Source organism: Lissotriton vulgaris, chromosome 12 (genome assembly GCF_964263255.1).
Source record: "Lissotriton vulgaris chromosome 12, aLisVul1.2, whole genome shotgun sequence".
NCBI lineage: Eukaryota > Metazoa > Chordata > Amphibia > Caudata > Salamandridae > Lissotriton > Lissotriton vulgaris.
Genome location: NC_141700.1, coordinates 74202002 through 74216555, shown reverse-complemented (window position 1 = coordinate 74216555; position 14554 = coordinate 74202002). Strand labels below are relative to the sequence as shown.

The 14554-nt window shown below is 45.8% G+C and overlaps 1 protein-coding gene across 2 annotated transcripts in view; it reads right to left on the bottom strand.

The window, feature by feature from the left end:
• Positions 1–14554, bottom strand: part of DOT1L (DOT1 like histone lysine methyltransferase) — a 293403-nt gene that overhangs the window by 38968 nt on the left and 239881 nt on the right. For both annotated transcript variants that reach the window (XM_086947182.1, XM_086947181.1), the window contains exons 24-26: positions 11649–12259; positions 9916–10121; positions 6161–6231 (exon numbers count right to left, since the gene is read on the bottom strand). In XM_086947182.1, the coding sequence (XP_086803308.1) occupies positions 6161–6231; positions 9916–10121; positions 11649–12259 (888 nt within the window). The remainder of the gene's footprint in view (positions 1–6160; positions 6232–9915; positions 10122–11648; positions 12260–14554) is intronic.

Genomic DNA, 14554 nt, shown 5'->3' with positions numbered 1-14554 from the left:
CTGATCTCTGCCTCTCCCAAGTGGCCACCCCAGCCCTGGAGGGACGCGTCCGTCACGACAACGTGCTCCGGTTGGGGAAGGGAGAGGGATCTGCCTCTGACCCAATCGCGGTCCGAAAGCCACCACTGCAGTTGTCTCGCAGTGCCCTCCGAGATCAAGACGTGGTCGGACATGTTGCCCTGATGCTGGGCCCACTGAAACTTCAGGTCCCACTGCAGAGCCCGCATCTGCCACCGGGCGTGATGCACCAGAAAGATGCAGGAAGCCATCAGTCCCAGCAGCCGCAGCGTCAACCTGACCGAAACCCGGGATAGCGGCTGAAAGATGGGAATCAAAGCCCGTATATCCCGGACCCGCCGTTCCGGAGGATAAACACGAAACTGCGCCGAGTCCAGAACCGCTCCGATGAAAAGGAGCTTTTGAGAGGGACACAGGTGTGATTTCGGCACATTGATGGAGAACCCCAGGTCGTGCAAGAGGTCTGCCGTCATCTGAAGGTGGTGGACGACTGTCTGGGGCGAGCCCGCCTTCAACAACCAGTCGTCTAGGTAGGGGAAGACTGAAACCCCCAACCTGCGCAGATGGGCTGCGACCACCGCCATCACCTTTGTGAACACCCGTGGGGCGCTGGTAAGGCCGAAGGGAAGCACGATAAACTGAAAGTGCTCCTGGCCTACCGTGAACCGCAGGTAACGCCGGTGGGCCGGCAGGACGGGGATGTGAAAATAGGCATCCTGCAAGTCCAACGCTACCATCCAGTCTTGTGGGTCTAGAGCAGCCAAGACCTGAGCTAACGTCAACATCTTGAACTTCTCCTTCCGGAGGAAGCCGTTGACGTTCCTTAGATCCAAGATAGGACGTAGGCCCCCCTTGTCCTTCTTGGGTACCAGAAAGTAGTGGGAATAGCAACCACGCCCTACTTCTGGCTCAGGAACGCGCTCGATGGCCCCCTTGGCCAAGAGGGCCGTAACTTCCTCCTGCAGAAGTGTCAAGTGGTCCCCCGACACACGGTGGTTCTGCGGTGGCATGGCTGGAGGAGTGGTCTCGAAGGGGAGGGAGTAGCCCCTTCGGACGAGTTGCAGCACCCACCTGTCCGACGTGATTGTGCGCCAGTGAGCGTGGTGATGGCGAACCCTGCCACCCACTGGCGTCACATGGGGCCGAAAGCACGGACTAGGAGGATTTTGAGGCAGATGCTGCGGGGGGAGGTGTGGTCTGACCCCGCCTTTGACCCCGACCGCCGCCACGGCGGTTTCCACGGCCGCCACCGCGTTGAAATGATTGTTGCGGTGCGTGGCTGGCAGCACGTGTGGGGACGCCCCTTCCTTGGCCACGAAAGGAGCGAAACGAACCCGTTTGCTAGCGCTGGGTCGAAAGACCCAAGGACTTGGCCATGACCCTGGAGTCCTTGAAGCGTTCCAGCGCGTGGTCCGCCTTGTCACCAAAGAGGCGACAGCCATCGAACGGCATGTCCATCAAGGCATTTTGAACATCGGCCGAAAAGTTGGCGGATCTCAGCCAGGCGTGGCGACGAATCGCCACCGTCGTTGACATAGCTCTGCCCAGCGAGTCGGTCGTGTCAAGACCACACCGTATAGAATATTTAGCTGCGTCTCGGCCCTCAGCCACAGCCTTGCCGAGCTTCGCCCGCACCTCCATGGGGCATTCTGGCAGCACTTCCGCGACCGTGTCCCACACAGAGTGGGTGTAGCGGCCCAAGAGGCATGCGGTGTTGCAAGACCGCAGTCCCAGACTCAGGGACGAGAAGACCTTTTTTCTATATTGGTCATACCTCTTGGATTCCCGATCGGGCGGGGCCAACGGGAATGCGGACTGGGAGGTAGAGGCCTGGATCACCAGACTCTCGGGAGTGGGATGGGCGGACAGGAATTTGGGGTCGTCCGGACAAGGACGGTGGCGCCTGGCCACGTTCCGATCAACAGGCGAACCTGAAGCGGGCCTGGACCACGTGCCCAACAGAACGTCTGATAAGGCTTCGTTAAACGGCAGCAGAGGCTCCTGTGGGCATGACTGCGGTTTGAAGACCTCAGTGAGGATGTTAGGCCTCACGGCCGCGACGGGGAGCTCAAGGTGTAATGCCTTGGCAGCCCTCATCAGCACCACTGAGTATGCAGCTCCCTCCACCGACTCCACAGAAGGAGGAGAGACAAAACCAGGGTTAGGAGAATCGTCCAGACCACTGGCATCCCCCAAATCACCTGTCCAGTCCGGGTCATACTGGCACTCACGTGACAGAGGGTCCTCAGACCCCTACCAACCTTCCCCGTATTCTTCATCTTCTCCATACTCTGAGTCAACGATGTAGACCGGCTCCTCGGGGTTCACAGGCCCCATCGGCGTCGATCGACGCCGGTCCGACTCCGCGTCCGGATTCGGGGAGGGAATGGGGACGGCGCCACCCGGAGCCGGCGCCGGCCGAAGCCGGCACAGGAGAACCGGCGCCGCGCGGGGGCGGCGTCTGAGGCAACCCCGATGGAATCGGCACCGAACCAGCCGGCAGGCCAGCCGGCGTCGACCCCGAAGGCCCTTGCAGCGCCGGGGTCGGAGCCGTCGGCGGCACCGGGCCCGGAGCACTCGATGGCGTCGAGCCAGGGACACCCGACCCGCCAGGGCCTCCGGACGGTAGCACTGGGCCCGAAGGCGCCGTAGGCCCCGCCGGAGAACTGAGCGCCCTCATGTCCATGAGGAACGCCTCAATCTCCTCAGGCGTCGCACCGTGCCCAGGGACCGGAGGGTATGGGGCAGGCCGCGCCGGCGACTCACGCGGAGCCGCGGAGTTGGGGTCACCCGAACCCCCGGCCGCGTCGCGACGCGAGCGTCGGGGGGAGTCGGGGGTACGATGACGACGCCCCGACTTCTTGTGTCTCTTACCTGACGAGCCCGACGAGTGGTGACGGCTTCCGGAGCGCTCGGCGCGGCTCCGCGACCGCTCCCTCGAACGCTCCCTGGACCTCCGGCCGGACCGAGACCTCTCCTGACGCGGGGCCGACACCCGGAGCTCAAGCAGCTTGCGGGACCGCTCCCGTCTAGCCTTGTTCGTGAGGGCCCGGCAGTCGACGCAGGCGTCCACGTCGTGGTCGGGGCCCAGACACCGGAGACAGAGTCGGTGATGGTCCGTGACCGACATCGTGCGGTCACACCCGTCACAATTCTTGAAACCGGGCATCCTACCAGGCACAAAAAGAGTACTGCTCTTCGGATCTGCGCTTGCTGGCGCGGAAAAAAGAAGAACTGACGTCAGCGCGCGGAGGCGGCGTCTATATACTCCAGCGACGTCATCACGGCGCAAGACGCCGACGACGGACGCGGAGCCGCAGGGGACACCTGCAGACGACGCCTACCGACGCGCAGGGGTACTGCTACGCAAAAGTTTCCGGATCCAGACTGACGCCTGGGGATATTCTAAGGTAAGGAATCTAACACTAACGTGTTTCTTTCAGATTCACGCAACCATTACAGATAATACAAGCTCCAGAACAGTGAAGTCTGGTGTCAAACTAGTGTGACATTAAAGCACCCCAAGGGAAAGTAGAAGATAAAAAGAATGTAATTAGTGCTTTCCAATTTCACCCTGAGGTACTCTTGATAGGACATCCCCCAAATCTCCTCCTATTAAACACTCCATTGCTCATGCTCAGACAGGTCATCAGTGACAGGTGAACAAGGGTTAAACCTGGCAATGTAATCTTGTTTAGATTTCAGCTAGACGTTCTTTCCTTAAGAAGGCATTGCAAACAATTCCCCAATGCCCTCCTAATAGAGACTTAGGCAGGTGCATTGTTGATACAAAGAAGTTATACAGAAAGATGTACAGAACTGGATACCATGCTATGTGCCACCGACAATTCATTATAAATAAAAGTCACCAGACAACATATTGAGCACAGGCTAAGAACATGCTGGTAAAGACACACCTAGAAGACCTCCATGCTGCAAAAGGTCTTTCACAGAAGAAACACTGAGAGGAGTGGTCATTTCTGCAGGTCTTCGCTAATGTGATCAAATAGGATAAGATGGTCTGTTTTGCCTGGAGCACAAGAACTCTGGTAAGGTAACAGGCAACCGTTGTTACTAGCAGACATCTTCATTACTGGTCTACGGTAGTACCGGGCCACCCTGGAGAGAGCTCCAAGGCACCCATTTTCAGAAATAAGCCTTCTACACTGAAACTGATTTGCTACATTAGGTCTAAAGCAGGCAGGCACATACAAACGTAGAGAGTGAGATGAGACACCACAGCACCTTAAGGCAGGAACACCATAAAATGTTTGATGGGACGAAGTGGCATCGGTTATACACAACTAGATTGGAGGTAACCAGTGAAGACACCTGGTTCTAAAGCTGTGCGTGTGCCTCAAGGGCACCTGCTACCACCCATTCTGTGAATAATGGCTGAATTAAATGTACCCGGGGAATATTAAAGCAGAACGATAATACTAATGATAAATAATGAACACGAATAAAGCGAGCCGGATTCTAAGACCTGTACATTTCTTTAAGCCCATAAAAGGTTAATAAAGTACTTTGAGAGTTCTTTAGTTATGGTAACACCGCCCTCCAGTCTATTCTAAAAATGACACACTGTGCCTCAAGTCCAGCATCACTTTGCCTCTGCTCACTAGATGCAGGTTGAAGGCTGATAACACTGTGCCTAAAAAGCAGTGGCATATTATTGAGCGACCTTCGTCAAAAGTGATTTTAAGCCTCACTAGAACTTTCGAAAATAGAAACTAATAGGTACGGCATTTGAGAAAATAATTCCAACCGGACCTGCAATGTAAACATATCAAGAAGCTGAAATTCATGAAAGGTCTACATTATAATCCGTACATTCATTTTTTTTGTTTAGCCAACATGCCAGGAGTATCTGGGGTCATATGTGACAGCGACAGCTCTCTCTCGACACCGGCGAGGCTACCCCGCATAGAGCGCAACACCCCGGCCTGTTTAGATATGCAAATTCCACAGATATATGCCTTAAAGGCGTCCCAGAGAGTAGCAAATTTGTCCACTGAGCCTGTATTAAGGGTAAAATATTATTCAATATCTTCGCAAAGCTCAGATTTAAACAGCTCATCCAGCAGGGCTGTAGCAGGAAAGGACCATTTCTGCTGCCATACAACCATGCGGGGAATGCGTAAATGGAGAAGTACCGTCTCATGGTCCTGATAATCAGTATATTATTTATTAAAATTTGAAACGTGATGAAACCATCCATCTCTGTAAGTGTAAAGGAGCAAATCAGGATTCTCAACACTACCGACAGTATTCCAAATGCCATTTACCCAATCTAAGGATTTTAAATGCTAACAAGCACCTAAAGTTACACCAGTCTTTCCCAAATTGTGGGTGAATTCACAGTGGTGGACCGCCAGCCGATTTCTGGTAGGTCGCAAAAGGTGAAGCAATAAAGAAGCCTTTAAACTGGTCACATTTGCTGCGCTTCAAAGACCGAGGTCAAATGTTAGGCTACGTCTTCTGACAAACTGCTACTTATATTTCTTAACATGGAGACTAGTGTTAACAAACTCCTCCCACTTTGCAGTCAGACAAAGTAAGGTCAAGTGAATTCTGAGACAATCTTATTTGGGTCCAGGGAGTGTCAAAGGAATGAATTTCGGATGCCATTTTTTTAAAACATAAGAAAATATAAATAATACCAGTAAATGAACAGTACACATTCAGCAGTTAGGAAAGCAAAAATGAAGCAAACAAAGATTTTGATAGGATCAAAACAAATCAAGATACTTTACTTGGTGATGCAAATATTCACTGAAACCCGATATCCACGCATTATCATTTGTGTGCAATATAGTTTCAATCAGTAAACGGCATGTCTTTGCAAATTTAAAAGACATTTCAATGGAAAATAAACTGTCTGTAAATGACAGTGCGCTACCAAACAATGTTTAGTTACATAAAAAAAATTAAGTCTTCCACCTCATGTCCATTAAAGCTATTTGAATCGTTAAAGTTGGTTCTAAAAATTGGGGTGTGGTTCTAAAAATCTAGGGAAGCACTGGGTTACACCATCAAGCGAGAAGGAAGATTTTATTGCTTGCATAATAGGCTACTGTGCAAACTGCGGCAGTATGGACTGAGATGCGTGCATTAGCTAGAATGGGTTTCTTCCGCCTACCTTTCTTGTTTTCACTCTTTTGTGGAGTCTCTCTGCTTTCCAAAGATATTGTTGCAATTTTCCTCTCAATCCTACCAAGAGTAGAGAAGGTTACTTAGGATATGCTCTTGACGACACTGTCATTCAAACAGAGTGAATTTAGGCCCACTCCAATACAGACATATCAACATCCTTTGGCATACCAACAGTCTTTGCCAGATTCACATTAGTAGAAGGAGATTCTTTCAATTTACACATAGAACATGGATGTATCCGAAGTGCAAGATAAAGCTTCCCCACTAACTATCCTACTGAAGTGGATCGACTCTGGACCAGATGATTAGTTGACGTTCAGTGAGCAGCATCTTTAATTAATGATGGACAGTCTTATACAAGAGTTTGATAAAGAACAAATACTGGACGATGTGGACTATATACGTGTGTGTGGGTAATCTATTCCTCACAATTCCACTGTATAAAATATTACAGATGTAAAGGGGCTCAACTGTCTCTATCCTATTACATTACGGACTACTCTTGGTAATTAATCTCAATTTAAGCGATCTTGGTTGCAATACCCAAGTAAACATTACCCTCTCTGGAGAAGTCACTATCAAAGGTGTGAGAAGTAAGTCAACACACATTTAATCACTACCATGAGAAAGGAAGGTGTCATAGATTCTGCTTTGTCTACCAATTAAATTTGCTGATGTCTTTGCCACCAACCAAGGTGTCCTTTCACACCTTTTAATATCTGACAGGAGAAGTCCAAGTATAAAACATCTGCCTTTCACAATATGATCTTTGTCTCAACCAATACCCACAACTCTGAATCTTTAGTCTAGCTGTGTAACCAACCCTTGGTTCTCGGATAGTACACCGGGGGCACACTGAGCTTATTTAGCGTGGCGTTACAAGGACAATAGACAGGACCTAGATGACAAACACAGATTGAATTTGGTCCATGGTCTCCTGGTATGCAATAATGCCCCTAACTCTTAAGACACAGCTGGGACACGAGTAGAAAAGGCCACAGAAAAACAGGGGATGTAAAGAGATAATCATTGGAACATTATTATTACTCCTACAGAGGGCTTACTTTGTACCAGAGAGAAAGAGGGCTAGATTAACACACGTTCATAATAATACTACTAGTGCTGTAAAAACTGCAACGACGGGGAAAGAAAGAAGAAAATCTCTAAGGATAGCAAGCAAAGAAAACAGAAGGTAAGAATCAAAACAGATCAGTTTGTATCTATTCTAGTCAGGGAAAAGACCAACACATCAGAGATGAGAAGCAAGGGAAAAAAGAAGGAACAAAAAAGCAGCAAAGTGTCAAAAGTCAAGAAAAGGTGGAGCTTGAAGTAAAACCAAGAGACAGTAGAGATATTCTTTCAAGATAAATGCTAAAGATACATAAAGATATGAAAAACAATGACAGGCGTTCTCTGCAGAGTCGTGCTTCTTAAAAGGGTGAAATAAATATTGAGGGAAATGCTGGACTTACATTCTACTGTGGCAGAAATAAAGGATGACATAGGGCACATTTTAATGAACAAAGAAGTAAATAAAAAAAATTAAAAAGGGCATTTGTTCATACTTCCCTCTAAAAGAACTCGAGTTCTGTATAACTCATGCAAACTACAAAATCTCTTCTTTAGTTGCGAAAATAAATATATTAATTTGTAGTAGGGACGGAGCCAGCATGCTTTGGAAGTTTAAGAGTGGGAGTGGGTTGTGTTCAACATGTTAGCCTGGAACCGCATTAAGGAATTCTGTGCAATAAACGCATCTCTGGTGAGATATAATCATAAACACATTCTACAGTACCTTCCCTGGTACTGTGGAATGCAAGGGATTCCTAGATTCCATGCTAGGGAATCTGGAACTGCAGGTAAATGTTTTTCTTAGCAATTTATTATTCTAAAAAGTAATTCACAGGAGTACGACTTTTCTTTGATCTATTTGGGGTTCTGCCCAGCATCTTGAAGAATGGTTTCCCTTGCTACTTCCTTTCTCATTTGAGAATCAGGTACTCTGTTGTATCTGTGTATTGAATAGGCACTTCAAAGCCCAGTTTCTTTTGTTTCTCAAAGATTTATCCAAAACTCCATACAATGTTTCTTAGAGATAGGTTCATATAAAGAAATTAAACATTTCAGTAGTCCACAATCATCTCCAACATCTTTTTCTTTTCCAAATGGATTTGCTTCCAAGGAGCCCATTCGAAACAGCCAACATGAAGATGGTCCTCGTGAAAAGCTATAAACCACCACGTACATCACATACGGCTAGTTAGTCTTAAATTGATTAAATAATGAGCCAAAATCAGAAAAGGAAATTACTATTCTCTGCTTGTCTACTGTGTGCCAAGTTTAGCATAAATACAAGGGCTTTTTCTATTCACTCGTGGAACAGAAAAAAATTACAGCAACATTACCTTACCACTAGGAACTTGCAGTGCCGCCTCCAAATACAGTTCGATATAAGAGGGTTTTAATCTGGCTTTAAACTGAGCTAGATAACTGGTTCGTCTGATCAACAATGTTGTTTGTGCACTGGCACCTAAATATGTAATGAAGACACATTGGTTTCCGCTGGAAACAACTGCCAGGATGGAAGATACGCATATGGATTTGGCACAGGGCCAGTTCCATGTAAAAGTGGTTGCATAAACATTCAATGAAAAAAAGCTTCTTGTTTAAATTGGAAGACAGTAAAGAGGTCATAGCCCCAGAGTTATACAAGTGAAATTTGAGTTCTCCTAATTTCAACCTAGCAGCAAAGATTGAATTTTACTGGAGTTGGTTATTCAGTTTACTGGATGCACAAGAAATAACAATCACATTGCTCTGTTGGCAAGCGCTATTTCTGGAGCAGGTTGGTTCAAATGCATCTCTCCCTCATGAAACACGTAAATAGTTTATTAGAGACTTAATGCTCAGTCTTCTAGTTCCACAGGAGCTTCCACTGCTTTACTCCGGTACTGACTCTTGTGGACATCTGCAAAAACTGGAACTTGGACCTCTGTGGATAACTTTCCAAAAACTGATACTGGGTTTGGTAGGCAATCCTCCAGAACCTTTTCTTAAAGGTCAGTGCATTTTCAATGCTGCACTATCTTTTGATGACAAGTACTGTAGACATTTCAGCTAACAACATATTATATTCTCTCACTTGCCTGTGTTTTCTGGTTATCATCATACACATCTACATAGCTTCCTCCTTGACTAATCGGATTAGCAGTTGTAAGTGAAGTATACTAAAAGTCAGATTTTGACAAGAAAGCTTAGAGGACAGGGGCTAGTATTGTTCAAGAAAGGCTGGAATGGCTACCACAGTAAGGCCGTATTCCATGTTAGAATACCATACTCCTCTCTTACAGCAGTTAACAATCATGACGCACAGACCGCATTAGAGGCACGGTTACTCCCGTTTGTGAGTCACACGCAAAAATATCCAAATTGGTTGTTCATGTTGGAAAAACAGCAGAGGCTTGATGTGGAGCACCAGTTATATAAAAGGTGTGTGTTTTGTTACTGTTTAACTCTGGCTGACAAAAAAAGACCCAGCTGCAAATTGACAGCACTCATAAGCAGCATACACGTGGACACCATAGAACCTGGGTGTAATGATCTATATGCCATAAAGTGTATGTGTTGTGTGCATGCAAGTGAGTGGGCCAACATTCTGGTGACACGCTCTGCACCTAGTTATCCCCTCACCCATGGGGTACCACTGGCATCCAGATTCCCACTCCACAAAAAAGTCTTCACCTTATTGAATTGCGTTCGTCTTCAGACTCCCTGTCGTCATCGGACGTCAAAGGCGAGTAATGGATTCCATTAGTATGCCCAATGGGCTTTTCCTTCTTTAGCACCGGTGGCTGGTCATTGTCCAGGTAAGGGGCTGGTGAGTTCTTCAGGGAATGTTCAGGGGAAGATATGGCCGTTATCTCTAGCGGCTGATTGATGTTATTGACCTGCAAAACAAAGGATCAACAGATCATAAGGCAGAATGGCTCTCTAACCAGTAAATAGCATGATGCGGCTGGAAACTAGAGTAGTGACTACCCCCCAGATGTTAAAATAGAGCAGTGGTAAGGATGAGCCTGAAAAATAACCTCTGCAGGGCTCTACGTTCCACACACAACCCAACAGATGGGATTCAGCATCTGCTCCATCGCCTGGCAGGTAATTTAGATAAGTGCATTTGCTTTCCTCCTCCTTTTCAGGGAAGCACTCCAGCATCCGCTCTTCCCCTTGCTACTAGTCTTTCAAAATCCCACCTCACTCGATCATACCACGGATCCTTAGCATGCATGAACTAGCATGTCATTGGTGTCATTCAAAGTGTGTTTCATCTATTGTAACAGATTGCCTCTCTGTCCTGCAAGTAATTCACAAGACCAAAATAGTCTCAGAACAGTTACACTGACTGCATAGAAATTCCCCACCTAAAACACAATCCGCATTCATTATTTAGGTTGAAATACAGCATCAATGATGGCACCATCTTTGGTAAAGGACCGTAATCTCCAGTGGGACCACTTGAAAGACAATGTTTCTCTGGCCTATCAGTCCTTATATGCACACTTTTTTCAATCTTCACCGTTGTCACCATTTCACTTCTAATGTTGTGCTCTGGATGGATTCATTTCAGTGGTTACAGGGAATACACGCTTTGCTCTTCAAATCCAATGATACTTTAAGCTGCACCGGTCCCAGACAACTTGTTTTTGACCGAGGCGGGGCAGTACTCCTTAAGTTAACAACATGGGAAGGGGGAGGGGGTTAGGATACACCGTCCTTGTGTGTACATAAGTGAATCATGTAGGACAGTCTACAAGTATGAAATCCTTGCACTGATGTCGTTGCGGTCTCTAAGCTGGTAGCTTTTGCATGCATGGAACTATCACAATGAACTGATTGTTTAAATGACAGCATCCCAGGATGATGTTCTGCAAGGAGCACACCTTCTGATGCTATTATAAGTGTCTGAGGATAACAATCAAATTGTTTTAAGCATTTGGATTGATTTGAAATTGCTTTAAGTTTACACTGAAGACAGAGTAAAAACAGAACTGCCTTAACTATTGAAATGTTCCCCTTTGTTTAGCCTTGCTGGCTCTTTTTTCAGGGACACGAGCATCTATGCCAAGCAGGAACAATCTCCATTAACCCCCTATATAACGGCCAGCATGTCTTTATGAGACTCCATGGGACAGGTCTGTAGGCACAATAGGAAAACTAAGTTGTGATTTCTGTTGGAAATGGTGAGGTCATAAAAAAATAACAATTTAGAGATTGCAGCGGGTCAAGCCAGAGAGAAACTATGCAGGAAGGGAGCAGAGGCTGGAAAATTCCAATGTTAATAAAAAATGTAAAAAAATTAGGGACTGCAGCTGATCAACACAAATATAAATTCATGCAAAGGAGGGTGAAAAAAAATCAAATCTGAAAACATAAGCCTCTGTTTTGAGACATTCATCCATTCTAAAGTTTCTTACCATACAGCTGATGTTGAGCGGTGATCCAGAGGAAAGCGACGAGAGTCCAGTGATTGTCAAAGACTTGCGTTTAGGGGACACCCCATGATTGGTACTACCAGTGGAAGAGCGCTTCCTCTTTCCCCTTTTTTTGCCTTCTTGCAAGACTGTGGGGCTGCAGTCCATCCTGATTGTTGCTGTCAAAGGGCTGTGCTTGTTCGAGGGCGACTGTCTAGCACTGCTTGAAGACAGGGTATAGACAATCCGTCGTTTGGCGTCGCTCTCATGGTCAGAGAGCCCAATGTCCATTTGATGATCCGCCTTGGCACCATCTGTGCATATCTTGAGGGAGTCAGAATGTTGTGAAGCCCCCACTAAGCTCATGGTAGCACCATTAAACCTTGGGCTTGCAGAGTACTGGTGGGCAGGGGAGTTTTGTGCAGAGTTCCGCGACTGTATTGTCTGTAATGAAGGATGCTGAGGAGTAGAGCTGCAAGACCCCGATGAGTTGTAAATGGAACCTGAATTGGATGATTCATCCATAGATGCCAGGTCAACATTATGATTAAGATGGGATGGGGAGCTGGAAGCTGTTCCATTGACCGCCAATGAACCAGAAAAGTAAGAAAAACCTGTAGACAAGAAGGCCATTTATTATCTGGAGAGCAGTCAATAATACACAAAATTACATTAGCATAAAAGCTGAATAAATTTAACCGATTTGTATATGTCCCAGATGTTCTTCGGTACCCTGCTCTCCATCACAATGCTTTTACACTGCATTATTTTAAATCAGTTATTCAAAAGCCCATAGGCACACGGGTCAAATTTCAGTGTTGGGAACATTTTAAAAGCAGTTATCGTTTTAACAAACAATTGAGTTTCTTGGGTTACTGAAGCTCCGTTGCTACCCCGGCAGCAAGGACCATATCTTGATTTCTATTAAAATAAGCAACATGTCCCAGACTGAAAGAGGGCCAGGATATGCTATTAATAATTAATCTGCAATCATAAGCCGGTGTGGATGGACAAGTGCTGCAAATGCTTTATGAGGCAATGGAAATGGATATTAGCCAAAGAAGATAGTTTTCCAGCTTGAACTGCTAAAAATACGTCTGCGTGCTTCTGCATTCTAGTAGCAACTTACAGGTACAAGCAGGTAACATTTGTCTATCTGTGGGATTCTGTTACAGACTTGTATGCTTGGATAAGAATAGCAAGTAGAGTTTTATGTGGAATGCAGATGCCACATATAAGCAGTACAAATACCCTTAAAATTGCTTTTCCCACTACTAGTGTACCATCTTTTATAAGTGTTGATTGAGTGATGTTTTGCTTAATGTTGGCCACCGGGATCTTAAGGGGTGTGCCTTCTGTCTTATCTGTAAAATATTTTCTATGATCTGGTATCGGGTCCACCTAGGTGACTCGGCATGGTCGTTTTTATCTTCACATCACAAACACTTATCAAATTTCAATATACTGTAGTTTTCCTAAGTAATATGTTATAACCATGTGTACAACTTGTGTGCTTGTTTTTTTCTACACCGATTTCTGGATTAGTAACTCATTTGTAAGATGTATATGGAAAGAAGAGATATCGCGGAGCATACTTGGGAAGACTGACCGAATAACCTTTCATCATCCGTCATATACTCATTCCAACCTCAAATATGTTTTTACAAACACTACACTGCAGACTGAACATCACAAATTACAGTAACGTGCTGAGGATGTTTTGTCCTTGTACATTTGTCTAAATTATATGTAACTTGTGATATAAACTTAACTTTTCAGTTTTCTGTCTCCAAGTTTAAATGTGTAGACGCCATTAAACCCCAACACACCTCTAATATTAATTTTTAGGGTGTCATTGGTTACTTACGGATGTACATTTATTGCTCTAGGGCAGGAATGTTGAATTAGCGGATGACGTATGGACAGCTTCAAAACGACTACCTTATAGCTATATCCAAATATTATACACAATGTAGCCTACTAGTGAAATGCTCAATAGGGTGAGGGTATCTATTTCCCATTACCTCAATAGGCATGCATTTAATTTCACTTACTTCAGGCTACCGTATGGGATGGTCCCTTCCATCCTTAAAACATATAACTCTGTTTCCTGTGTGGTGACTGACTTCACAAACTGACATATTGGTGCAATGAGTGTCAATGTCATCTGCGTCTTCCGAATTAACTGCTCGAACGTCTGACTCAGTAGAAAAATGTGCGCATGTGTTCTGTTTTAACTTACCTATTGCTCCATTCCCTCAGAACATTATTTGCAGGGACCAGGGTGCAAGGGTTTGACCCATTATATTTCTGTAGTGAATCCATCCATTTCTGGTGCTCCATAGTACTTGAATAGCTCTTTCAACAGGTCTATCTATTTCCCATACTTGTAACTCTGAAATACTGCAGCATAACATGCCCAATTTTCTGATATGACATGCACTGTGTGTAAGATGTCTGTGGAATGCACAGGTTGGAATCTCTTGCAGCTACTGGGTTAAGTACGGTGAATGAGTCAAGTTGCCTCTTGTATCGCAATGTAATAAATCTTCATGCACTGTTCGGATAAGGGTATGCATCCTTTTTTATGCTAAATCCAAGTACTTTCCAAGGAAAGTGTTACTGTCAAAAAGTATACTTTTTATCAGAAGTTGGGCCTCAGCCATAGGATGCTGCTGGGCCATTTTTTTAAATCCCTGCTTCAAACGTAAGTCCAAGGTGGTTCTGAGAAGAGGTATTGTGCTTTTGGGCATCAAGGGGTCTTCTATGAGGCAGACTCCCAAATAAGCAGCAAGCAGGAAAACTACTTTAAAGATTTCTGACATCTCATTTGATTCCAGAGAATATTTATTTAGTGCATGCGACTACATGAGGCTATTTGAGAGTTGCAAACACATTCTGCAATACAA